This window comes from Somniosus microcephalus, chromosome 18 (assembly GCF_052327205.1).
Source record: "Somniosus microcephalus isolate GS21.2 chromosome 18, FLI_Smic_1.0, whole genome shotgun sequence".
Classification (NCBI taxonomy): Eukaryota; Metazoa; Chordata; class Chondrichthyes; order Squaliformes; family Somniosidae; genus Somniosus; species Somniosus microcephalus.
The window spans coordinates 56,778,748-56,805,946 of NC_141004.1; the positions used below are offsets into that span (position 1 = coordinate 56,778,748).

The 27,199-nt window shown below is 43.8% G+C and overlaps 1 protein-coding gene across 10 annotated transcripts in view; it reads right to left on the minus strand.

Moving 5' to 3' along the window:
* anks1ab (ankyrin repeat and sterile alpha motif domain containing 1Ab) overlaps nt 1-27,199 on the minus strand; it is a 440,627-nt gene that overhangs the window by 332,190 nt on the left and 81,238 nt on the right. For all 10 annotated transcript variants that reach the window (XM_086011497.1, XM_086011496.1, XM_086011499.1 and 7 more), the window contains exon 2: nt 1,707-1,787. In XM_086011497.1, coding sequence (XP_085867623.1) covers nt 1,707-1,787 — 81 coding nt within the window. The remainder of the gene's footprint in view (nt 1-1,706; nt 1,788-27,199) is intronic.

Below are 27,199 nucleotides of genomic sequence, written 5' to 3' on the forward strand. Positions count from 1 at the left end.
ATATCGCCGTTCTTCATGGCTGCTGGGTCAAAATCCTGGACCTCCCTCCCTAACAGCACAGTGGGAGTACCTTCACCACAAGTACTGCAGCAGCTCAAGAAGGTGGCTCACCACCACCACCTTCTCAAGGGCAATACATGCTGGCCTTGCCAACGACACCAATATCCCATGAACGAATATAAAATATATATATATTTTTTTTTTAAGTATATTTTTATTTCTCTATTCTTTTTGTGGTCATCACACACCACACACATCACCCACAGGTGAGAAAGTGGGTCATACCACCTTCTCCCAGACCACGACTGCACTGTGCCTCGGAGGCACAACAGAGATCCCAGAGTGAGACTCTTGAGCAAATTTTTCTCCTACCTGCAAGCCAATCTCCTAGGCTTCAAACGTAACTTTCTGCGGTACACCACTTCTCTAACTTACGACGTGAGGAACATAGAACAAGAGTAGACCATTCAACTCCTCAAGCCTATTCACCCATTCAACTAGACCATGGTTGATCTGTACCTCCACTCCATTTTCCTGCCTTTGATCCCTATTCCTCAAGACCATTGCCCAACAAAAATCCAGCGATCTTAGTCTTGAAAATTTCAATTGACCCAGCTTTTTGGGGGAGCAAGATCCAGATTTCCACTACCCTTTGTGTGGAAAAAGTGCTTCCTGATTTCACTCTTAAATGGTCTAACTGTAGTATTAGGAATGATGAAAGGTCGTTGATCTGAAACGTTAACTCTGTTTCTCTCGCCACAGATGCTATCTGACCTGCTGAGTATTTCCAGCATTTTCTGTTTCTGTATCTTTTCTGATGTTTGATGCCCAAAATTAAATGCTGTACCCCAGATGGGGCCTGACCAAGGCTCTGTACTAGTGAAGCCCAACTTCCTCCCCTTTGCATTCCAACCCCCAATGAGATAACGGCCAGCATCCCATTAGCCTTATTGATTACTTTTTGTACCTTTTTATGTACGTGGACACCCAAGTCCCTTTTCTCCTCCACAGTTCCGAGTCTCTTACCATTAAAAAAAATACTGATTTATCTTTCTTGGATCCCAAGTGAATGACCTCTCGCTTCCCCCACAGAAACTGCAGGTGCAAACCAACATCCGATGACAGCAGGCTGCCACTCCAGTGCACTTCCCATGCAGCATGAGAAAATGATTTCCCAGTGTCTATGTAAAGGCCAATGTGTATGATATTCAAGTTATAAAAGTGAAGTTCAGTTTCAGGAAGTCACGTATCATAGCAGCTGTGTTTTCTTCAGAATGGAAAAAAAACCGTGTGAAATTGAAGTGTCTGTTCCACATAGGTTTGTAGAACCTCAAGTTTCCAAAGTATACTTTAAACCAAAATGATGATTCTATTTATGGCTTAGTTTTCAAATAGTTGTGGATTCAGTTTTGCGGATGTCCATTTAGTTAACTCTGACTGTGAATGACTGATTCAGCTACAGAGTCACTTTTAGCTTGGTGCAGCAGACAAGGCAACTTTCAGCAAATCAAAAAAACTACTTCAAGACTGCCTGTGCATTATTCCCATATTTCTTTGGTAACTTCTGCCAGGTTAACTATCACAGCAAGATCTGTAGGTTGGTCAAGATACACAATATCAGTTTATATTCAATGCTCCAGTCTCTCAATCATCAAAACTGCGAACACAAATCCAAATGTTTTTTTGTCTGCAAGCACCTCACTTACTTTTGTCCATTAAGAGCAGCATGGTGCAGTGGCGTATAGCCTGAGCTGTCCACACAATTGACATTTGGTCCTCTCCAAATGCTGAAAAAGAGAAAAAAAAGTTACATTTTCCTTTGAGAAATATTGTCCCCAACCCTCCCAAAAAAGACAATCCTCAGATAGAACTTTGGTCCCTTCTCTGAAATCACTAACTATATTAAAACACTCAACTTTCTAACAAAGCAATTCTATATATTGTCATGATAGTACACTGGAACAAAAAAGCCCGACAGCATGAGGTGGAGGTTCACTGTTCCATCCCCCATGTTACTGATCTTAGTTACGTTGTTGCAGGGGGGCATTAATCAGAAGGCAAATCTCCAAAGGGTATTTCTCGCCCACTATCTTGGCAACCATACAGCAACATGGAAGGAGATCACCACCTCAGACACGAAGTTATGCAGTCCTGAGAAAGGAAATTTAAGAGGATCTGTCCCCTCACAGGAGTATACATATAAAATATTCCAGATCTTCAAAAAACAATCACAAAAAGGAGGCGAATTCAATGGCAACGCATCTAAAATATGTTCAGAACATTTAAACAACAACTTGCATTTCTATAGCACCTTTAACGTAGTAAAATGCTTCATGGGAGCATTATTAGACACCGAGCTACATAAGGAAATACCAAAAACTGTGTCAAAGAGGTAAGTTTTAAGGAACGTCTTAACAGGAAGAGAGGGAGGTTGAGGTAGAGAGACTGAGGGAAGGAATTCCAGAGCTCAGGGCCCAAACAGCTGAGTGCACGGCCACAAAAGGCGGAGCGATTAAAATCGGGGATGAGCAAAAGGCCAGAACTGGAGGAGTGCAGAGATCTTGGAGAGTTGCAAGGCTGGAGGAATTTAGAGATAGGGAGGGGAGAGGCCATGGAGGGATTTGAAAACAAGGATGAGAATTTTAAAGTGAGGCGTTGCGGACCGGGAGCCAGTGTAGGTCAGCGAGCACAGGGGTGATGAATGAACAGAACTTGGTGCGAGTTAGGACACGGGCAGCAGAGTTTTGGATGACTTCAGGTTTATGGAGAGCGTTGCAATAGTTGAGTCTAGAGGTAACAAAGGCAGGAATAAGGGTTTCAGCAGCAGATGAACTGAGGCAGGGCCGGAGACAGGCAATGTTGTGGAGATAGAAGTAGGTGGTCTTGGTGATGGAGCGGATGTGTGGTCAGAAGCTCATCTCAGGTTGCGAACGGTCTGGTTCAGCCTCAGACTCAGACAGTGACCAGGGAGAGGGATGGAGTCAGTGGCTAGGGAATGGAGTTTGTGGCAGGAAGCGAAGACAATGTTGGAGAAACATGCATTTGCAGTTGTTATACTTTTTATAGTCCATTTGCTTACTATGCTTTATACAGCTTGAAGTAGCAATTAAATTTTCCCCACCTTCATATGCTTTAAAAAACTCAACGAAGCCTTGCAGCCTTTTATCCACAATTCACCAGCAGTAAATTAACAACCCCAGCTCAGCCATTTAAAGGGGGGTTAAAAGCAGTTTAAAAAATGTTATAACTTGGTTTACGCTTGCTATGCTCTTACTAGTTGTTCTAGATAAATGCAATTTGTTGTTGTTTAAACATTCTGAACATACTGGGCCAGAATTTGCGGTGGGTATGACAGCATACCGCCTTTGAAATGGACAGCAAGTTCAGGATCACATGCACTAAATCCCGAACTTACGATCTGTCAAGTTCTGACTTGATATCGAGGTCCAGGGTACTGTTTATTTAAGGAGGGCAGGAAAAATAAACCAGGAAATTATAGACCTATTAATCTAACATCTGTTGTGGGTAAATGACTAGAATCTGTTATTAGGGGCAGAGTGACTGAGCACTTGGACAAATATGAACTGATCAGAAATAACAACAGAAAATGCTGGAAAAACTCAGCAGGCCAGGCAACATCCGTGGAGAGAAATTCGTCGACATTTCGGGTCTAACCCTTTTTCAAAACTGGAAGGGAAATGAAATAGATCGAAAGGCAGGACTGGGAGGGAACAAAAGAAGTGGAGAGACATTAAGAGGTATTCAAAATGAGACGAGATGGTGATGGGGACTAGTGGAGACAAAAGACGGCTCAGATTAGGTGTGAAATGGTCTGGCAGAATGAGACACAGCTGCCATGTGGGAGAAAGAAAAAAAGAGGGGGGAGGGAAAAAACAAAACTAAGGGGTGGAAAAAAATATAAGTAAAAATGTAATAGGGGCTGAGGTTATGATCTGAAATTGTTGAACTCGATATTGAGTCCGGAAGGCTGCAAAGTGCCTAATCGGAAGATGAGGTGCTGTTCCTCAAGTTTACGTTGAGCTTCCGTGGAACAATGCAAGAGGCCAAGGACGGCGAGGTCCGAGTGGGAATGGAGCGGTGAATTAAAATGACATGCGACTGGAAGCTCGGGGTCACCCTTACGGACTGAACGGAGGCATCGTACAGGGAATCCATCATACAGGGAACCCCCAGCTTCTGTCGCGACACTACAGACTTCTTACAGAAACTCAGCACCCACGGACCAGTTGAACCAGGAACACTCCTTGCCACGATGGACGGCTCGGCACTCTACACCAGTATCCCCCACGATGACAGCATCGCTGCGATAGCCTCAGTACTCAACACCAACAACAGCCAATCTCTAGACGCCATCCTACAACTCATCCGCTTCATGCTTGACCACAGTCTTCACCTTCGACAGCCAGTTCTTTACCCAAACACACAGAACAGCCATGGGGACAAAATTCGCACCCCAATACGCCAACATCTTCATGCACAAGTTCGAGCAAGACTTGTTCGCTGCACAGGACCTCCAACCAACGCAATACACCAGATACATCGACGACATGCTCTTCCTATGGACCCACGGCGAAGAATCACTGAAAAGACTACACGATAACATCAACAAGTTCCATCCCACCATCAAACTCACCATGGACTACTCCTCAGAATCGGTTTCATTCTTGGACACACGAATCTCCATCAAAGACGGACACCTCAGCACTTCACTCACCGCAAGCCCACGGACAACCTCAGGATGCTCCACTTCTCCAGCTTCCACCCTAACCACGTTAAAGAAGCCATCCCCTATGGACAAGCCCTGCGAATACACAGGATCTGCTCAGACAAGGAGGAACGCGATGGACACCTACAGACGCTGAAAGACGCCCTCGTAAGAACGGGATATGATGCTCGACTCGTCGATCGACAGTTCCGACGGGCCACAGCAAAAAATCGCATAGACCTCCTCAGAAGACAAACACGGGACACAACCAACAGAGTACCCTTCGTCGTCCAGTACTTCCCCGGAGCGGAGAAACTACGCCATGTTCTTCGCAGCCTTCAACATGTCATCGATGACGACGAACACCTCGCTAAGGCCATCCCCACGTCTCCACTACTCGCCTTCAAACAGCCGCCTAACCTCAAACAGACCATCGTTCGCAGCAAATTACCCAGCTTTCAGGAGAACAGCGACCACGACACCACACAACCCTGCCACAGCAACCTCTGCAAGACATGCCAGATCATCAACACAGATACCATCATCACACGTGAGGACACCACCCACCAGGTACATGGTACATACTCATGTGACTCGGCCAACGTTGTCTACCTCATACGTTGCAGGAAAGGATGCCCCAGAGCATGGTACATCGGCGAGACCATGCAGACACTGTGACAACGGATGAACGGACACCGCACAACAATCGGCAGGCAGGAGTGTTCCCTTCCAGTCGGGGAACACTTCAGCAGTCAAGGACATTCAGCCTCCGATCTTCGGGTAAGCATTCTCCAAGGCGGCCTTCGAGACACACGACAGCGCAAAATCGTCGCGCAGAAACTGATAGCCAAGTTCCGCACCCATGAGGACGGCCTTAACCGAGATCTTGGGTTCATGTCACGCTACATGTAACCCCACCTGACTTAGGGTCACCCAGACTCGAGTCGTTGTTGGCTTGTTCTCTCTACACAGATGCGGCCGGACCTGCTGTGATTTCCAGCCAAAAAAAAAATGTTTTTTTGTCTGTTTTTTGTTTTTCATACAGACCCCAGCATCTGCAGCATTTGACCCCTTGTGACCCCACCTCGTTGTTCTTTGATGTAATGTTTTCCTGACTAACCTGTTTGGACACCATTCACACCTTTGATTGCTGTGGTGATTATCTCTCTGCCGAGGTGTGATAAATGGCAGTTAGAAAGATTACCTGTACCATCTGGCATTATTCTCTGACTATATAAGCTGTGTCTTTATGCATCTCTCCACTTCACCTGACGAAGGAGCAGCACTCCGAAAGCTTGTGATCTCAAATAAAACTGTTGGACTATAACCTGGTGTTGTGTGACTTCTTACATAAATAACTTAGATGAAGGAATAGAGAAGTGTATATTCAAGTTTGCTGAAGACAATAAGTTAGGTGGACCAGTATTTCGTGTAGATGGGAACAGAAAGTTGCAAAGTGAGTGGGCAAAACTGTGACAGATGGAGTTCAACGTGGGGAAGTGCAAGGTTATCACTTTTGACCCAATAATGGTAAATCAGAGTATTTTCTAAACATTGAGAAACGAGGAACTATGGAGGAGCAGGGAGATTTAGGGGTCCGTGTACAGAAATCAATAAAAACTAGTGGACATTTACAAAAAATAATTTAAAAGGCTAATGGAATGCTAGCCTTCATCTCAGGGGGGCTGGACTGCCAAGGGGTGGAAGCGATGCTACAGTTGTATTAAGCTCTGCGGTTAGACCTCTCTGGAGTACTGCGCCCAGTTCTGGGCACCATAACTCAGGAAGAATACATTGGCCTTGGAGGGCGTGCGGCACAGGATACCGGAGCTAAAAGGGTTAACTCATACAGCAAGGTTGCACAGATTAGGCTTGCATTCCCTCATGTATAAAGATTAAGGGGTGATACATTTGAGGTGTTTAAGAGGAGTTTAAAGGATCCGATAGGAGAGAGAGAAACTATTTTCTCTGGTGGGAGAGTCCAGAACAAGGGGGCTTAACCTTAAAATTAGAGTTAGGCTATTTGGGGTGATGTCAAGAGCACTTCTTCACACACAGGGTAGAGGAAATCTGGAACTATCTCCCTCAAAAAGCTGTTGAGGCTGGGGGTCAATGAAAATTTTAAAACTGCGACTGATAGATCGTTAGGCAAGGGTATTAAAGGATATGGAACCAAGGCAGGTAAATGGAGTTAAGATACAGATCAGCCATGATCTAATTGCATGGCGGAACAGACTTGAGGGGCTGAATGGTCTACTTTTGTTCCGATGTTGTGTGTTAGGTCTTGTTCGAGTGTTGGCTTCATAATTTTTTGCATATTACTTAAACCTTCCATTGTAGGGCAGGATTGTAGGGAATAGGTAAAACGTGTAAACTTGTTAAATGGTGATTTTTTCCCCCTAAGATCTCACTGTGGGGTGAATGGTACTTACGGTGCCGATCACCTATCCTGTTTGAACACTTGTGCTTTAGCACTGAACTGGATTACATTCTCACCAGACTTTAACTATGGTTGCACTGGGAGCCAAGTTTAGATGCAGACACATCATGTTTGACTGTCTAGCCTCAGAAATATTGCAAAGTTGGTAGCTCAAATCACAAAGCTAGCCACTTTTTTTTTTTTTAAAGTTTTAACCTCAAATACATGAAAGGGTGCACAAGGGTACATTCAGATTAATACACAAAGTGAGGCTTATCCTGGAGCATTCAAGATGAAAAGAACGCAGCACAAACAGCCATGTTAACATACGTTGCGATTTTTAATTTTTTTTACACAATGGCACACAGCAAAAAACAAATTAGCTTTACCTGTTAAGCAGAATGCCGACGCTCACTCAAAATCTAATTACCAGAACCTAAGAACAGAGCATGATGTGTTGGATTGCCAATCTATCGCAATTCACAATATCCATATTAAAACAGACAATTTTAAGAAAAGAAACCTACTATAGTTCAGTCTAACATCCATATGCTTCCCAATGGCAATAAATGGGACATTCACCAAACCACAGTCATATACAATTTGTCCACAAGGTGCTGCTATAGCTTGCTTTGTAAGAATGACCTGAGCGGCCTTTGAATCAATATAAGCAACAATATAACAGCATTTGTAAACACTAATTCCCTTGCAAAAAAATGTATATTTCAAGTCTCTCAAATATCAAACTTATTTGCATTTCTGAATATTCATGATATCACCGATACTCAAATTGAAATATCAAAAGGAAACCACAGTTCATAAAGTTACTGGTGATGATTCTGGACAAAATGTTTATTCTCTTACCTATTTCTTACATTTAGCACAAGACCATTTTCAATTAATGTTTTGTTTTTCTGCAAATTCCAGCCCTCACAACAAGCAAACCATCAGCATTAATAAGCAGGAAAATGAAAGGGCACAAATTAGACAAAATTTTGACAGTTCATGTCATGTCCGAGCAAAATTTGAGGTTTCAGTTTCAATGTATTTTAAACAGACCATATGGCATGAAATTCTGAGCCACAAGCTTAACAATGTGACAAGTGATGCATATACAATCTCCTACTTTTCAAGAGTGACCATCACCGTCAGCTGTAAAAGAAAAAGGCCCAAAAATTACTATAGCAGGCCAACAAACAGCACCCACCATTAGTTAGACTTGCCCTTGCCCATTTAATCTCCATGATATTTTGCCCTACAAGTTGTTGGAAGTGAGATCAAAACTGCGCGGCACCTTCTACAGGGCATCTGGGATCTGAGTGAACAGGACAAGCAACTAGGTATCTCCTTAACCAATCAGATTGAAGGATTGTGAAATTAACAGCACACGGTCTGAACAATGAAGTGCAAGTTAGAATGGTGAATTCAATGTCAAATCAGGTACAGAAAGAGAAACAGAGGGAAAGAAAGACTGGATTAAGAGAGAAAAAAAATAAAAAATCTCCAACAATTAAAACCTGAAGTAATGAGACTCCACACTTGTAATTTTCAGAGTGCCAGAGAGGATGACTGGCAGTAATTTACACTCATCGCATTGTTAAAAGGGTACTTTGGCTGAAATGGACAAGCCCCAACTTTCTGTGGCGAGTTTACATCGTATCTACCTTGCAAGTACAGGAACTTGATGCCGTTCAATGCATTTGAATGGGGAGCCAGATCGCGAGATGCCATTTTCGCGCGGCTAACAGCGGAGCTGCACATCTCGAACAGCAACTTTTGGATTTCTGCGTCTAATCGCGGATCTGGCCTTGCCATGAAGTTGCTGTGCATTTGCACATAAATAATGGCAAGTGCCATTGGTCTCGCTGTTATTTTGACAGCAATTTTTGGGCCATTATAAAATCTTATCACTTGTTATTCTATTTCTGTTGAAACAGCAAAAAATGCATAAGATAATCAGAACCAAAGGGATGGAGAAGTCAGTGGTGGCCAAAAATGTGAGGAAGCTGAATTAGGAAGTGAAGCTTCCCCACAAGTACAGTTGGAATGCCGATTTCCCCATCTTGACTGCCCTGTTGAGGCCAGCTCAGCTGCATTAGAAGCAGGCTGGAACCAAGCCAGCCGCAAATCGAATGGCCCAAGGAGACCAGGAAGGTGGTGGTGCAGAAAAGGTTAATAATGACCAACATAGCTTAGCTACTATGCTCACGTTGTGTCTCAGAAACTCTTCCAAGCTCATTTTCTTTCCTGCCCCCGACAACACATCAGAAATACTAAGTTCAAATCCTTGACTCAAACAATTGCATGCTGCACAAAAAAGTATAAATCCGAACAAACCGTTTTCTTTCAGCCCGCTAAAGTTTGCATTAAGGCCCAATACCTACTGTGCCTTTGACCAGCTCAACTTCCTTGCTTTCATTTGCTTTCATTTTGTTTTCTTTGCACACTACATGAGAATTTCCACACACCAAATTCTTTCTGAAGGTATAATTCCAATATTGAACAGAACACTGCTGTAATGTAGAATGGCTGTGTACCTCAGGCACTGTTTTTAGGTGGCTTTGTGCAGTAATAACACATTGAGCCATGGAACGGTAGGGTAGAGATTTGTGTCTAAAACTCTTCGTGCTCAGCTCCTGAATTGGGACACATTATAATTGCACCAAGCAGAAGCCAGTCACTTCCACACAGGGACCTGCTACTGGCCAGTTTCAGAATGGCATTTGGCGAGGTCTAGAAGCAGGTCACCATGCCTCTCGGCTAGAAAAGGCATGTTGCACAGGAGGACACAAGAAAGGGCAAGATAAGAAACTAACATTCAAAAAGAAAAGTAAATTTAAAAATTGAGTCCCTATGCCCTTGAGAGAACAAAAAGAGGGAACAATCCCAAACCTGCCACCTGCCTGTCAGGACAAGATCAACCAAGCCTGTGGAGATACTCCACAACTCCCATCTTCCAAGCAGCATAGGATATGTGGGAAAAGGAGAAATAGGGGAATATTTACAATGAATAGCTTTGATCTACAGCATAATCCTTTTTGAAGAAGCAATATATTCTGCAATTGTTGAGAACAATTGATTACTGTATACCATTGCTACAAAAAGAATTCAGAATATTTATTACAGAAAACTGACCTGATTGCACCCAAGTTTTATCACCAAAAAAGTGATCAGAGCTAAAAAAAAACCCCACAAAACATGCAATATTCCATAAGTTCCAGCAAAACCACAGAACCCGGACTTAAATAGTTGCCTAATGAGGAGTTTCACCACGGTTGAGATGTGACCATTTGTAGAGTCACTGTATTGCTACATTCTCATTTTAAATCTAGTATTTGGCAGTACTGATACCAATGACTTAACAGCAGCCAAGTACACAAAATTTAATGGATTTAAAAAAAATATATTGGTTTACTCCATAAAAGAGACCAAACAAATGTTTAAGGAAAAAATTGACATGTTATGCATAAGGATTTAAACATTTGGGGTCATTTCATCGTTAATCTGTTTAACATGATTAATAAGCCAATGATGATGATGTCTGCTCCCAGGATCAAGTTTTTTTTTGCACTTTAATTTAAAGATTATGCAGTTCTGGAACAATTAACTTATCGTAATGAAAGAGAGCCAAGCTCAACTTGGAGCACAAACAGGAATGAGCCTAGATTCGGTTCTCAACACAACAGTGCTTCACACTAACTGGATGCAGAACCCTAACTTATTAAATTATTAAAATCCCAAGAAGTGCTCAGTGAGGCAGTCGTTCTCACGGTGGCATCAAACAGCTTACAGAAGGAAAGCTGGAACTCTTCCAGCACTTTCTGGTTTTTGTTTATAAAAGGAACGCTTCATCTCCTTTTCTTCGCTGAAGTACCAGAGAACTGATTATGCATGATGCGAAATGCAGAAGAAAAATGAGTAACTGGAAGGTGAAGCTGGAGCTATATACATATACAGCTGATGAATTTAAGGATTTAACAAAATTCTAACAATGAATACATTAAAAAATAAAAATCAATTGTGTTGAAATACTTCGATATTGGGGTATCCCTTGAGCGAATCAGCAGAAACGTTCAGCATGCTAACCATCCAAGTCATTAAACGTACACAAAATCCACCTGGTGCTGACTTAGCTAATCGTACCTAAGACAAATAAAGTAAAGAACCTGCATTTATACAGTTCCTTTCATGGGTGTCCCAAAGCACTTTACTGCCAATTAAGTACTTTTGCAACATAGTCACTGTTGTAATGTAGGAAACGTGGATCAAGGGATATGGGGAGAAGGCAGGAACAGGGTGCTGAATTTGGATGATCAGCCATGATCTCATTGAATGGCGGAGCAGGCTCGAAGGGCCGGATGGCCTACTCCTGCTCCTATCTTCTATGTGGCAGCCAATTTGCGCACAGCAAGGTCCCACATACCGCAAGGAGATAATGATCAGATAATCTGTTTTAGTGATGCTGGTTGAAGGATAAATATTGGCCAGGACACGGCAGAGAACTCCCCTGCTCTTCTCTGAAATAATGTCATGGGATCTTATCCATCTACCAGAGGGCAGACGAAGCCTCGGTTTAAACGTCTCATCTGAAAAACGGCACCTGGGACAGTGCAACTGACCTCCGCAGAATGAGAAGCAGAAACCAACCATGAAAGCTACACATGCTGGATAAAGATAAAGCTGTCCTCTCACGCAACCAAAAAACAATTGCTTTAAAATCCAAATGACATAACTTTGGAAAAAATAGACAGCTATAGCACAGAATCAGAGACAGCATGAGCCAATTATCAGCTGACAGAGAACTCTTCGAGTTCAATCCAACCCATGCATTTGGAATCTATTTTTGGTACCAGGGTGAAGAACAAGTAAACCATATGCCTGATGCACATAATGTCACTGGAAATCAATGGCAAGGCCATTAAAAAAAAATGTTTCAGCACTGTAAATCACACCACAGTACGTTATGCAGCATATATATCAAAGTTTATACAAATAGGATAAGATCCTTTTTGAAAGCACACAATTGAATTTATTTTGCTAATTTTGGAAGAATAAGACAACACTCTCTTCATGCCCTTGCAGAATATGATCTGAAAATACAATGTTTTATGGCATGACAATTTAAAATGATTCTTAAGAGGAGAGCACCATTAAGCGGAGATAAATTACGTTGTGAATGCATTAGGGGCCACATAAGTATAACATTAAGTATATCATAGACAGCGTCTATTCAATTAGGATAAAGCATTAATCAAGCAAATAGTTTCCGACAGCCAAAAAGGTCATGGTAAGAGTCACCATCAATGAGTGCCTGAGCAAAATCAGATTCAATTTCCTAATACTTTAGATCAAATATCTGACTGACCTACGTTATCAAGTTACCTGTGAATGAAGGTATTTCTAAACAGGTTCCTAGTTTACTTTCTAATAAAACCAAATTGTACCACTTGACATGGAAAACAAATAGCATTTAATTATTACCAATGATACCCTGAGTAATTATAACACAAGTTTTCTTCCCTCTTCACACATCAATAAACAAAACTAACGAGGACTGAATGGAATCACAAATATCCTAAAGGCAACATAACCAATAGTTATTCAATTTATTTCTTCTGCTACTCTGGGAGGGGACAGGGATCCAGAAACTGCGCTCATGGTGAAGTCACCCACATCTGGGCTGTGAATCTCACTGTTATTCTTGAGGTATGTTCCCCACATATCAAAACTTTACAATCTGGTTGCTGCAAATGTCCTCCGGGTTGGTCACGTCTTCCATTCTATCAGCCAAGCAGTAAGGATGTGCAGTTTGCGACACCAGGGGCCGAAATTTCATCAGAGATCAAATCAACCCAGGTTAAGAATCTCCTTTTTCTGATATTCCCCGGGGACTATTTCCGACAGTCAAAGAGCTTTGCACCCTGGTAGACCTCTGTCCACAACCAGTGCTTCAGCCTCTTCATAGAATCATAGAATGGTTACAGCACAGAAAGAGGCCATTCGGCCCGTCGAGCCCATGCCGGCTCTCTGCAAGAGCACTTCAGCAAGTCCCACTCACCCACCCTTTCTCCCGCCATTTTTTTTCCTTCAGGTACTTATCCAATTCCCTTTGGAAAGCCACAATTGGATCTGCCTCCACCACCCTTTCAGGCAGTGCATTCCAGATCCTAACCACTCGCTGCGTAAAAAAGTTTTCCCTCATGTTGCCTTTGGTTCTTCTACCAATCACCTTAAATCTGTGTCCTCTGGTTCTCGACCCTTCCGCCAATGGGAACAGTTTCTCTCTATCTACACTGTCTAGATACCTCATGATTTTGAACACCTCTATCAAATCTCCCCTCAACCATCTCTGCTCTAAGGAAAACAACCCCAGCCACTCCAGTATAGCCACGTAACTGAAGTCCCTCATCCCTGGAACCATTGTCTTAAATCTTTTGTGCACCCTCTCTAAGGCCTTCACATCCTTCCTAAAGTACGGTGCCCAGAATTTGACAATACTCCAGTTGAGGCCGAACCAGTGTTTTATAAAGGTTTATCATAACTTCCTTGCTTTTGTAGTCTATGTCTCTACTTATGGAGCCCAGGATCCCGTATGCTTTTTTAACCGCTTTCTCAACCTGCCCTGCCACCTTCAACGATTTGTTCACATATACCCACCAGGTGTCTCCGTTCATGCACCCTCTTTAGGACTGTGCCCTTTAATTTATATTGCCTCTCCTCATTCTTCCTACCAAAGTGAATCACTTCGCACTTTTCTGCACTAAATGTCATCTGCCACGTGTCCACCCATTCCACCAGCCTGTCTATGTCCTCCTGCAGTCTATCACTATCCTCTTCACTGTTCATTATACTTCCAAGTTTTGAAATTGTGCCCTGTACACCCAAGTTCAAGTCATTAATATGTATCAAGAAAAGCAGCGGTCCTAGTACTGACCCCTGGGGAACACCACCGTCTACCTTCCTCCAGTCCAAAAAACAACCGCTCATCACTACTCTGTTTCCTGTCACTTAGCCAATTTCGTATCTATGCTGCCACTGTCCCTTTTATTCCATGGGCTTCAACTTTGCTGGTAAGTCTATTATGTGGCACTTTATCAAACGCCTCCATGTACACCACATCAACCGCATTGCCCTCATCAACCCGCTGTTACTTCATTAAAAAACTCGATCAAGTTAGTTAAACATGATTTGCCTTTAACAAATCCATGCCGGCTTTCCTTAATTAATCCATACTTGTCCAAGTAATGGTTAATTTATCATCAATTTTTATCCCATTCAGTACCTCAACTACCTCCTCTTTCACTATGACTTTGGCAGCATCTTCTTCCTTGGTAAAGACAGATGCAAAGTCCTCATTTAGTACCTCAGCCATGCCCTCTGCCTCCATGTGTAGGTCTCCATCTTGGTCCCTAATCGGCCCCACCCCTCCTCTTACTACCCGTTTACTATTTATATGCCGATAGAAGACTTTTGGATTCCCTTTTATGTTAGCTGCCAATCTATTCTCATACTCTCTCTTTACCTCTCTTATTTCCTTTTTCACTTCTCTGAACTTCCTGTATTCAGCCTGGTTCTCACTTGTATTTGCAACCTAACATCTGTCATACACCCCCTTTTTCTGCTTCATCTTCCTTTCTATCTCTTTCGTCATCCAGGGAGCTCTGACTTTGGTTGCCCTACCTTTCCCCCTCGTGGGAATGTACCTCTTTAAAGGCAGCCCATTGTTCGATTACAGTTTTGCCTGCCAATCTTTGATTCCAATTTACCCGGGCCAGATCCAATGAAATTGGCTTTCCTCCAATTAAGTATTTTTACTCCAGATTGCTCCCTGTCCTTTTCCACAGCGATTCTGAATCTTATGATACTGTGATCACTGTTCCCTTCTTGATCAGTATGTAAACGTACTGATCAAGAAAATATCTTTGCAGGGAGGTTTGCTAGCACTGTTCGGGGGGGTTTAAACTAAAATGGCAGGGGGTTGGGAACCTGAACAGGGAGACAGAGGAAAGGGAAACAGGGATAAAAGCAAAAGATAGGAAGGAGAAAAACAAAAGTGGCAGTCAGAGAAATCAACGGTTTAAATCAAACGTGGCCACAGTAAATAATAATTCTAATAGGTCTAAGAGCGTTAAAAAAACAAGCCTGAAGGCTTTGTGTCTTAATGCGAGGAGCATTTGTAATAAGGTGGACGAATTGGCTGCGCAAATAGAGGTAAACGAATATGATTTGGTTGGGATTACGGAAACGTGGCTCAAGGATGGCCAAGACTGGGAACTCAACATCCAGGGGTATTCGATATTCAAGAAAGATAGGCAAAAAGGAAAGGGAGGTGGGGTAGCATTACTGGTTAAAGAAGGGATTAATACAATTGTAATGAAGGATATTAGCTCTGATGTGGAATCTGTATGGGTAGAATTGAGAAATACTAAGGGGAAAAAAACATTAGTGGGAGTGGTATATAGACCTCCCAACAGTAAGGCGGAGGTTGGGGATGGCATTAAAAGGGAAATTAAAGCGTGCAATAAGGGCACAGCAGTCATCATGGGTGACTTTAATCTACATATAGATTGGGCCAACCAAATTAGTAACAATACTGTGGAGGAGGAATTCCTGGAGTGTTTACGGGATGGTTTCCTGGACCAATATGTCGAGGAACCAACCAGAGATCAGGCCATCTTAGACTGGGTATTATGTAACGACAAAGGATTAATTAGCAATCTTGTTGTACGAGGCCCCTTGGGTCAGAGCGATCATAATATGATCGAATTCTTCATTAAGATGGAGAATGAAGTAGTTGACTCAGAGACTAGGGTCCTCAATTTAAATAAAGGAAACTACGATGGTCTGAAGAGCGAGTTGGGTAGGATTGATTGGGGAATGGCACTCAAAGGGTTGACGGTGGATAGGCAATGGCAAACATTCAAAGACCGAATGGATGAGCTACAGAATTTGTTCATCCCAGTTTGGCATAAAAATAAAACAAAAAAGGTGACTCAACCGTGGCTGACAAGGGAAATTAGGGATAGCATAAGATCCAAGGAGACGACATATAAATTGGCCAGAAAAAGCAATAATCCTGAGGATTGGGAGCAGTTTAGGATTCAACAAAGGAGGACAAAGGGATTAATTAAGAAAGGGAAAATAGAATATGAGAGTAAGCTTGCAGGGAACATAAAAACTGACTGTAAAAGCTTTTATAGATATGTGAAGAGAAAAAGATTGGTGAAGTCAAGCGTAGGTCCCTTGCAGTCAGAATCAGGGGAATTTATAATGGGAAACAAAGAAATGGCAGACCAACTAAATTCATACTTTGGTTCTGTCTTCACAAAGGAGGACACAAATAACCTCCCAGAGATGCCAGGGAACATAGGGCCTGATGAAAGGGTGGAACTGAAAGAAATCAGTATTTGTAGGGAAATGGTGTTAGGAAAATTGATGGGACTAAAGGCCGATAAATCCCCAGGGCCTGATAATCTACATCCCAGGGTACTTAAGGAAGTGGCCCGAGAAATAGTAGATGCATTGCTGGTCATCTTCCAGGACTCGATAGACTCTGGAACAGTACCCATGGATTGGAGGGTAGCTAATGTTACCCCACTATTCAAAAAAGGTGGTCGAGAAAAAGCAGGGAATTATAGACCGGTAAGCCTGACATCGGTAGTGGGGAAAATGCTAGAATCTATTATAAAAGATGTAATAGCAGAGCACTTGGTAAGCAGTGACAGGATCGGACAAAGTCAACATGGATTTACAAAAGGTAAATCATGCTTGACTAATCTACTGGAATTTTTTGAGAATGTAACTGGTAAAATAGATAAGGGAGAACCAGTGGATGTGGTGTATTTGGACTTTCAGAAGGCTTTCGATAAGGTCCCGCATAAGAGATTAGCGTGCAAAATTAAGGCACATGGGATTGGGGGCAAGGTAATGACTTGGATAGAGAACTGGTTGGCGGACAGAAAGCAAAGAGTTGGAATAAACGGGTCGTTTTCCGAGTGGCAGGCAGTGACTAGTGGGGTACCGCAAGGATCGGTCCTAGGACCCCAGCTGTTCACAATATATATTAATGATCTGGGCGAGGGAATTGGATGTAATATCTCCAAATTTGCAGACGACACAAAGCTGGGTGGGAGGGTAAGCTGTGAGGAGGATGTCGTGAAACTCCAGTACGATTTGGACAGATTGCGTGATTGGGCAGAAACATGGCAAATGCACTATAATGTGGATAAATGTGAGGTTATCCACTTTGGTGGCAAAAACAGGAAGGCAGATTATTATTTGAATGGCAATAGATTGGGAGAAGGGGAAGTGCAAAGAGACCTGGGTGTTCTTGTGCACCAGTCGCTGAAGGTAAGCATGCAGGTGCAGCAGGCGGTTAAGAAGGCAAATGGTATGTTGGTCTTCGTAGCAAGAGGGTTCGCGTACAGGAACAAGGATGTCTTGCTACAGTTGTACAGGGCCTTGGTGAGACCGCACCTTGAGTATTGTGTGCAGTTTTGGTCGCCTTACCCGAGGAAGGACGTTCTTGCCATGGAGGGAGTGCAGCGAAGATTCACCAGGCTGATACCTGGGATGGCAGGAATGACGTATGAGGAGAGATTGTGTCGATTGGGCTTATACTCACTGGAGTTTAGAAGATTGAGGGGATCTCTTCGAAACTTATAAAATTCTGTCAGACCTGGACAGACTAGATGCAGGAAGGATGTTTATGATGGCCGGGGAATCCAGAACCAGGGGTCATAGTCTAAGGATAAGGGGTAAGCCATTTAGGACTGAAATGAGGAGGAATTTCTTCACCCAAAGAGTGGTGAACCTGTGGAATTCTCTGCCACAGAGGGCGGTGGAGGCCAGTTCATTAAATATATTCAAAAAAGAGTTGGATATATTTCTTAAGGCTAAAGGGATCAAGGGATATGGGGAGAAGGCAGGGACAGGGTACTGAATTTGGATGATCAGCCATGATCTCATTGAATGGCGGAGCAGGCTCGAAGGGCCAAATGGCCTACTCCTGCTCCTATCTTCGATGTTTCTATGTAACACACTTCAGAAATTCCTCCCCCTCTCTGCCCTTTACACTATTACTATCCCAGTCTATATTAGGATAATTGAAGTCCCCCATATCATTACTCAATAGTTCTTGCACCTCCCTAATTTCCCTGCAAAGTTGCTCCTCTATATCCTTCGCACTAGTTGGTGGCCTATAGAATACTCTTAGTGTAATGGAACCTCTATTGATTCTCAACTCGAATCAAATAGATTCTGTCCTTAACCTCTCCATGACATCCTCTCCAGCACTGTAATATTCTCCTTAATCAATACTGCCGCCCCACCTCCTTTCTTTCCTTCCCCATCTTTCCTGAACACCTTATATCCCAGAATATTTAGTAGCCAAATCCAGTCCTTTTTTGAGCCAGGTCTCAGTTATCACCACGACATCATATTCCCATGTGTCTATTAGCACCTGCAGCTCATCAACCTTATTTACCACACTTGGTGCATTCATACACGGGTACTGTAAACCTATCTTCGACCTTCTTGTATTCTCTCTTAGTCTGACCTCACCGAATACCACACTATTTCTTACTCCAGTGCTACCTGTCTCTCCCAATCCTTTGTGCGCCTACCTCTCTCCGTCTTCCTCAGCTGCTTGTTGATTTTGAAGGTTTCAAGGTGTGTGAGGACCCCCATATGAACAGCAGAAATACCAAGACAATTGAATTGTCAAGAAACCATGAAGCAGCACATAACAGTTGCAGTTGGCACTGCACGATCTCCACAAACCTAATGCATTGCTGACTGTTAACACAATTATGGCATCTTTCATTCTCGAATAATTGCAAGAAAACGGTTTAGAAATCCAGTAAAAATTTAAATAATTAAATATTTTTAGCATCTATTGAAATGATGTTCCAAAATTTACCTAACTTAAGTTGTACAACTTAAGTGTTCTTTCCACAATGCTGGCCATTATCGAATTTACACATATCTAAAATCAAAATGCCTAAGAGTAACATGTATTGATTACAGATGACACCACTTTTTTGTGTGTTCGTTCCTGGCTGGGATGTGGGCGCGGCCGACAATGCCAGAATTTATTGCCCATCCCTAGTTGCCCTCGAGAAGGTGGTGGTGAGCTGCCTTCTTGAACCGCTGCAGTCCGTGTGGTGAAGGTACTCCCACAGTGCTGTTAGGGAGGGAGCTCCAGGATTTTGACCCAGCAATGATGAAGGATGGGCAATATATTTCCAAGTCCAGATGGTGTGCAACTTGGAGGTGGTGGTGTTCCCATGCGCCTGCTGCCCTTGTCCTTCTAGGTCGTAGAGGTCACGGGTTTGGGAGGTGCTGTCGAAGAAGCCTTGGCGAGTTGCTGCAGTGCATCTTGTAGATGGTACATACTGCAGCCACGGTACACCGGTGGTGGAGGGAGTGAATGTTCAAGGTGGTGGATGGTGTGCCAATCAAAGCGGGCTGCTTTATCTTGGATGGTGTCGAGCTTCAAGTGTTGTTGGAGCTGCACTCATCCAGGCAAGTGGAAAGTATTCCATCACACTCCTGACTTGTGCCTTGTAGATGGTGGAAAGGCTTTGGGGAGTCAGGAGGTGAGACATTCGCCGCAGAATATCCAGTCTCTGACCTGCTCTTGTAACCACTGTATTTATGTGGCTGGTCCAGTTAAATTTCTAGCCAATGGTGACCCCCAGGATGTTGATGGTGGAGAATTCAGCGATGGTAATGCCGTTGAATGTCAAGGGGCGGTGGTTATACTCTCCCTTGTTGGAGATAGTCATTGCCTGGCACTTGTGTGGCGCGAATGTTACTTGCCATTTATAAGCCCAAGCCTGAATGTCATCCAGGTCTTGCTTCATGCGGGCATGGACTGCTTCGTTATGAGGAGTTGCGAATGACACTGAACACTGTGCAATCATCTGCGAACATCCCCATGTTTGACCTTATGATGGAGGAAAGGTCATTGATGAAGCAGCTGAAAATGGTTGGGCGTAGAACACTGCCCTGAGGAACTCCTGCAGTGATGTCCTTGGGCTGAGATGATTGGCCTCCAACAACCACAACCATCATCCTTTGTGCTAGGTATGACTCCTGCCAGTGGAGAGTTTTCCCCGATTCCCATTAACTTCAATGTTACTAGGCCTCCTTGATGCCACACTCGGTCAAATGCTGCCTTGATGTCAAGGGCAGTCACTCTCACCTCACCTCTGGAATTCAGCTCTTTTGTCCATGTTTGGGCCAATGCTGTAATGAGGTCTGGAACCAAGTGGCCCTGACGGAAGCCAAACTGAGCATTGGTGAACAGGCTATTACTTAAAGAACTAAATCCAAATGCTTAAACAAGAGTGAGCAATGGGATGGAATAATGAGCACCTGGCTTTAGTTCTTCGGCTCTCCATTTACTCACATCAACCATTCAATTTTTTTTATATTTTATTTATTTTTGAGCTGTGGCAAGGCAGCATAATTGCCCTGAGGGCATCAACAGTTTACCACATATGTGAAACTGGCATCACATGTAGGCTATACCAGGCAGGGGTGGCAGATTCCCTTTCCTTAAGGACGTCAGTGAACCAGTTGGGTTTTGTATGACAATCCAGAAGCTTTCAGTTATTTTTCCTGGTGCTGATCCACAAATTGCCAAATTTATTGAATTCAATTTCATAAATTGCTGGAGTGGAATTTGAACACTCAGGCTCTGAGTTGCCAGTCCTATACCAAAACCACTAGGTTACCATACCCTCTTCTGCTTGGGATGTGGGCGATGCTGGTAAGGCCACATTTATTGCCCATCCCTAGCTGCCGTGAGGAGGTGCTGGTGGGCCTTTGCTGCAGTCCTCGTGTTGACAGCATTCATAATCAAAGCCTCGCATCCACTGCATCATCTTAGCATATTTCTGCTGTACCCTCAATAGTCTATATATATCCTTCCTATAGTAGGGCACTGGACAAAATATTCTAACTGTGGCCTAACCAATTGTTTGGATAGGTTTAACATTGCCGTTTGCTTTCCTACTCCACGCCCCTATTTATAAAACTCAGTATCCCATATGCTTTAAACAGTTTCACCAATGTGTCCTCCCAGGTTCTGACCGTTCCTTGGCACAGCTGGCTCTTGACTGGCTCAGGTCAGTCTGTGAAAAGAACATACTGAGTCTGACATTAAATAGATTACAATGGGGGCAGCCAGACACGTTAGATCAGCAAGCCTTGAACACAGAAGACCAACCAGAGAATGATTTTGATATACATTATGGCGATGGGTTCTGACGCAAGGTCATCGACCTGAAACGTTGGGGTCGATTTTCCTGAAGCTGGCGGGAAGGCGGGGCTACAACTTTCAGGTTTTAGACCCGCCTACTTCGACGTCCAGCCAATCCGCATGATTTTCCCTTGCTTGACCTTGTTGAGCCCGCCCAGCGGGCTCAGCAGGCCAATTAAGGGCCACCCGGCAACAGGGGACGTCACAGACTGCAATTTCATCTGTCAAGAGTTCTTGACAGATGAAATATTAGTGTTTCACAGCTGTTTGAAGCTGTGAAACACTGTCAATCTGAGTTCTAACATGAGTCCTTCTGCACAGACTCAGTTAGAACTCTCAGCAGCACTCAAAGCTGAAGGCTGTCACTTTTCACAGCCATTCAGCTTTAAGTGCCGGGTGAGTGACGCGCTCCCGACGCCTGCAGGAAGAAAGGCTGTTAAGGCAAGTGCAGGTAAGTAAAAGTTCTTTACACACACCAAACACACTTACCTTTGCACTCATGCACCTATCACTCACCTGAACACTGACATGTCGACCCCTCCAACTCCTTCAACCCGACGACCCGCTTGCTCTAACCTGGCGTGGTTTGGAGCCGTCGGGAATCCCACACGAAACCCCTCAAAATAGGGATTAGGCTAAAAACTGCCTGTTAACAGGCAGTTAATTGGCACTAATCCCTTCCCGCCTGGTTTCGGCGGGTCCCAGCCGCCTCTGAAAGTTGCGTGGAGCGGGGTTTTGGGCGGGATGGTGTCGGGACCCCCGAATTTGGGATTTCCCCCCCCACACGCCTGAAACCCCGCCTGACGGCTCCACGAAAATCGACCCCTTTAACTCTCTTTCTCCACAGATGCTGCCTGACCTGCTGAGTATTTCCAACATTTTCTGTTTTTATTTCAGATTTCCAGTATTCGCAGTATTTTGCCTTTGCGTTGATCTACATCATGTCTGAAGCTGTGAGACCAAAATCCCAATTTATTTTCACGTGTCAGCAATGAGGTGTTTAAACCTAAATATCCTGTGATAGAGTTAGATGAAGAGATGTGGGAGAAGGCTCATGTGGAGCACAAACACCGGCTTAAACCAGTTGGGCCAAATGGCCTGTTTCTGTGCTGTTAATTCTATGTAACCATTTAAAAAATAAACAAGTAGTTAAATAGATGACCTGTGATCCTTTTCCTTATGAGGACAAGAAACATAAGTTTTAGGCCAATTATTGCACCGTTGGGGGCAACAAATAAGATTTTGTTGGACTTGCCACCATAGCTACATTCAGTTTTACTGCAAACAGGACACTGAATTTTAGTCAGAGTACAATGGTAACTGTGTTCTTCTGGAATCATTGCCAAAGAGATTCAAATATTTCTGAATCAGCTGTGTGGGAAGTTTACATGATGCGCTCCAAACAGAAACCTGAACATATCACCTTTTCAAAGGTATATGGCACATAAAGTGACCAATGTTAACTTGTAATATTTATTTCTAAATAAACTGAAAAGGAAGTGGCTCCAATTGCACAAAAGTATGATGCCTTTTAAAGCCCAACATGACAGAGATCAAAAGTGAATGGACAAGTGTTAACAGGATCAGCGAAGAAAACCAACATTAAATGGTAGCGACAGGCGTGCAATTAGCTTACTTTCTGAATACCTAAAGGTGGTTCATTTCTGAAATGCTTTTACTGTAGTTTTAGACCATTAAGTGAATTTGTTTATCCAATATAACAGGGAACAGAAAAAAATTCCACAACACAAATTATACAAATAATATTCACCATTTAAACCTCACTCCATTTATGACACTAACAATGGAGAATATTTCAACAACAACTGAAGGAGAAAGACCCAAGACAGTAATCAAGATTCTTCAGAGTCGCAAAAAAGACAGTATTAAATGATCATCTCCCCCTTCAGAGTGACCTAAAGTAATATAACTGTGAAAGGTAAGATAAAAATTTAAATTTGAATGGCAAACATTGAGTTGACAAACCACAGGCCATCCAGCCAGGTAGTGAAAATCCAGCAATGCAAGGCTCAGCAAATCACAGACTGTAATTTGTGTACTATGTCATCACCACTTAGAAGTTCTAGCAGGCAAGTCACTCGCCATCTTTTTCACAGCATTTCAGGTTGTAGGTTTTTATTGCATAGGAACATCCTGATAGGAACATGAGTAAGCCACTCAGTACCTCGAGCCTGTTCTGCCATTCAATTAGATTATGGCAGATCGGGACCTCAACTCCATTTACCCACCTTTGCCCCATATCTTTTGGTACTATTACCTAGGGGTGGGAGCAACCAATGTTGTGCTGGTGGAAGTAAACTATCGTGACAACGGATAGCATGTCAGACTTAAAGCTCAGCTCAGGGACAAACAGGATGCCAAGATTACACATGATCTGGTACAGCCCAACAGAGTGATTGAGCAGGGATAATGTGTTCATGGCAAGGGACTGGAGTATGCGGCATGGAGAGAATACCATGACCTCAATCTTTTCAATATTGAGTTGGAGGAAGTTGTGACTTGTCCAACACCTGACGTTGGACAGGCAGTCTGAGTCAAGACAAAGAGCTGTGGTGAAGAGATACAACTGGGCATTGTCAACTGCATGTGAAAGCATATCCTGTATCTGTACTTGATGTCACACAGGGGCAGCATGTAACCAAGGAAGAGGACAGATCCTTTGGAAGCCCAGAGGTGATGGCTCAGGGGTACGGAAAAGCAGCCATTGCTGGAAATGTACTGGTTCCATTAAGATAGGTAGGAATGTTATTACGTTAGGGCAGTCAACAACAACAACTTATTTATATAACATTTAACGTAGTAAAACAGCCCAAGGCACATCACAGGAGCGTTAGCAAACAAAATTTGACACCGAGCCACATGACCAAAGAGAAAGGTTTTAAGGAGAGTCTTAAATGAAGAAAGAGAAGTAGAGAGGCGGAGAGGTTTAGGGAGGGAATTCCAGAGATTGGGGCCTTGGCAGCTGAAGGCACGGCCGTCAATGGTGGAGCGATTAAAATCGGGGATTTTCAAACGCCCAGGATAGGCAGAGCGCAGAGGTCTAGGGGGATTATAGAGCTAGAGGAGATTACAGAGATAAGGAGGGGTGAGGCCATGGAGGGATTTGAAAACAAGGAAGAGAATTTTTAAATCGAGGCATTGCGTAACTGGGAGCCAATGTAAGTCAGCAAGCACAGGGGAGATGGGCGAGCGGGACATTAGCACACGGATGGCAGCGTTTTGGATGATCAAGTTTATGGAGGGTAGAATTAGGTAGGCCGGCCAGAAGTGCATTGGAATAGTTAAGTCTAGAGGTGATACAGGCATGGATGAGGGTTTCAGCAGCAGTTAAGTTGAGGTAAGGGTGGAGACGGGCGAAATTACGAAAGTGGAAATGGGCGGTCTTCGTGATGGAACGGATATAACGTAGGAAGCTCAATTCGTGGTCAAATATGATACCACGGTTGCGAACAGCCTTGGTCAACCTTAGACAGTTCTCAGGGAGAGAGATCGAATCAGTGGAGCAAGGGAACGGTGTTTGTGGCGTGAACCGAAGACAATGGCTTCGGTCTTCCCGATATTTAATTGGAGGAAATTTCTAGTCATCCAGTGCTGGATGTCGGACAAGCAGTCTGATAGTATAGAGACGGTGGAGGGTTTGAGAAAGGTGGAGGAGAGGTAGAGCTGGGTATCATCAGCGTACATGTGAAAACTCACATTTCGTTGCCGGATAATGTCACCGAGGGGCAACATGTAGACAAGAAATAGGAGGGGGCCAAGGATAGATCCTTGGGGGGACATCAGATGTGACAGTGCGGGATCGGGAATAGAAGCCACTGCAGACTATTCTATGGTTACGGCTAGAAAGATAGGAATGAAACCAGGCGAGTGCAGTTCCTTCCAGCTGCATGATGGTGGAGAGGCGTTGGAGTAGAATTTTGTGACCAACCATGTCAAAGGCTGCGACAGGTCCAGAAGGACGAGAAGGGATAGATTACTTTTGTCGCAGTCAATTAGGATGCCAAGTGACCTTGGTAAAAGCAGAGATGAGGGGTATGCCAGACGGAATGGATAGAGAGTGTGTAATGATTTTAGTGGGGACAAGGGCATCAGAAGGTGGTGGAGAGGGTGTGATTTACTAAGTCAGTAGCTGCAGATGTGTCATGGAGAATAGTAAGCCAAAAGCTAAGGTAGTTGGAAATTACAAAGTGCAGTGGTAACGGACTTGAGGGCGAGTTTTTTCCAGGGGCGGATACGAAAAGTGGGTTTAGAAGGGGGAATATGGGTAGAGTGTGATATAAGGAAATGGTTGGTGGGGATAGCGAAGCTAGGTGAGCTAATAAGATCGAGGGGGTGGGGGAGTTGACATGGAGAGAGAGAGATTAAGGGAGGAAAGGAGGGCAGTGAGCTCAGAGGAGAGGGAGTAAGATGAGCTGAGATGGAGGTTGAAATCACAGAGGATGAGAAGTCGCTCAGTGCAGAGGTAGAGGGAGGAAAGCAGAGTTGTAGGGCTGGAGGAGGTTACAGAGATAGGGAAGATTTGAAAACTGGGAGCCAATGTAGGTCAGGGGTGATGGGTGAACGGGACTTGGTGCAAGTTAGGACACAGTTTGGGATGACCTCAAGTTTACGAAGGGCAGAAGATGGGGGGCCGGCCAGGAGTGGGTTTATTAATACAAAAGCAAAATACTGCGAATGCTGGAAATCTGAAATAAAATCAGAATATGTTGGAAATACTCAGGTGGTCAGGCAGCATATATGGAGAGAGAAACAGAGTTAACATTTCAGGTCGATGACCCTTCGTCAGAACTGGAAAAAGTTGGAGATGGAACAGATTTTTAAGCAAGTGCAGGGGCGGGGAAAGGAGGAGGGGAGGAAAGAACCAAAGGGAAGGTCTGCGATAGGATGGAAGACAGGAGAGATTAAAAAGACAAAAGGGATGATGGTGCAAGACAAAAGGAGATGGCGAGTTTATTAAGTCAAGTCTAGAGGTAACAAAGGCATGGATGAGGGTTTTAGCAGCAGATGAGCTGAGGCAGGGGCAGAGTCGGGCGATGTTACGGAGGTGGAAATAGGCGGTCTTCATGATGGTGCGGATGTGTGGTCGGAAGCTCATCTCGGCGTCAAATACGACAAAGATTGTGAACAGTCTGGTTCAGTCTCAGACAGTTGTCAGGGAGAGGGATGGAGTCAGTGGCTGTGGAACGGAGTTTATGATGGGGACCAAAGACAATGGCTTTGATCTTCCCAATATTTAGTTGGAGGAAATTTCTTCTCATCTAGTACTGAATGTCAGACAAGCAGTTAGGCAATTTAGGGACAGTGGAGGGGTCAAGAGGTGGTGGTAAGGTAGAGCTGGGTGTCATCAGCGTAGATGTGGAAACTGACTGTGTTTTTGGATGATGCCACCAAGAGGCAGCGTGTAGATGGGCAATCAAGTCCGTTACCACTGCACTTTGTAATTTCCAACTACCAAGGGGGTCAAGGATAGATCCTTGAGGTCACCAGAGTAAACGGTGCAGGAGCAGGAAGAGAAACCATGGAACTGGACAAGAGAGGAAAGGCGTCAAAAAAGTATGATGTGGTCAACCATAATCAATCACTAGGAGAGGTGGAGGAGGTCGCAGAGCGATAAAGCAACAATCAGTTGAGGATATAGAATGCAAAAATGGTAACAACTCGCTTCGCATAGCCAAGGACCCTGTCAATCTAAAATGGAGGATCCTGTCAGCATAAAATGGTGGTGAAATGTCAACATCGCTGAGTCACTTGCATATTGTAAGAA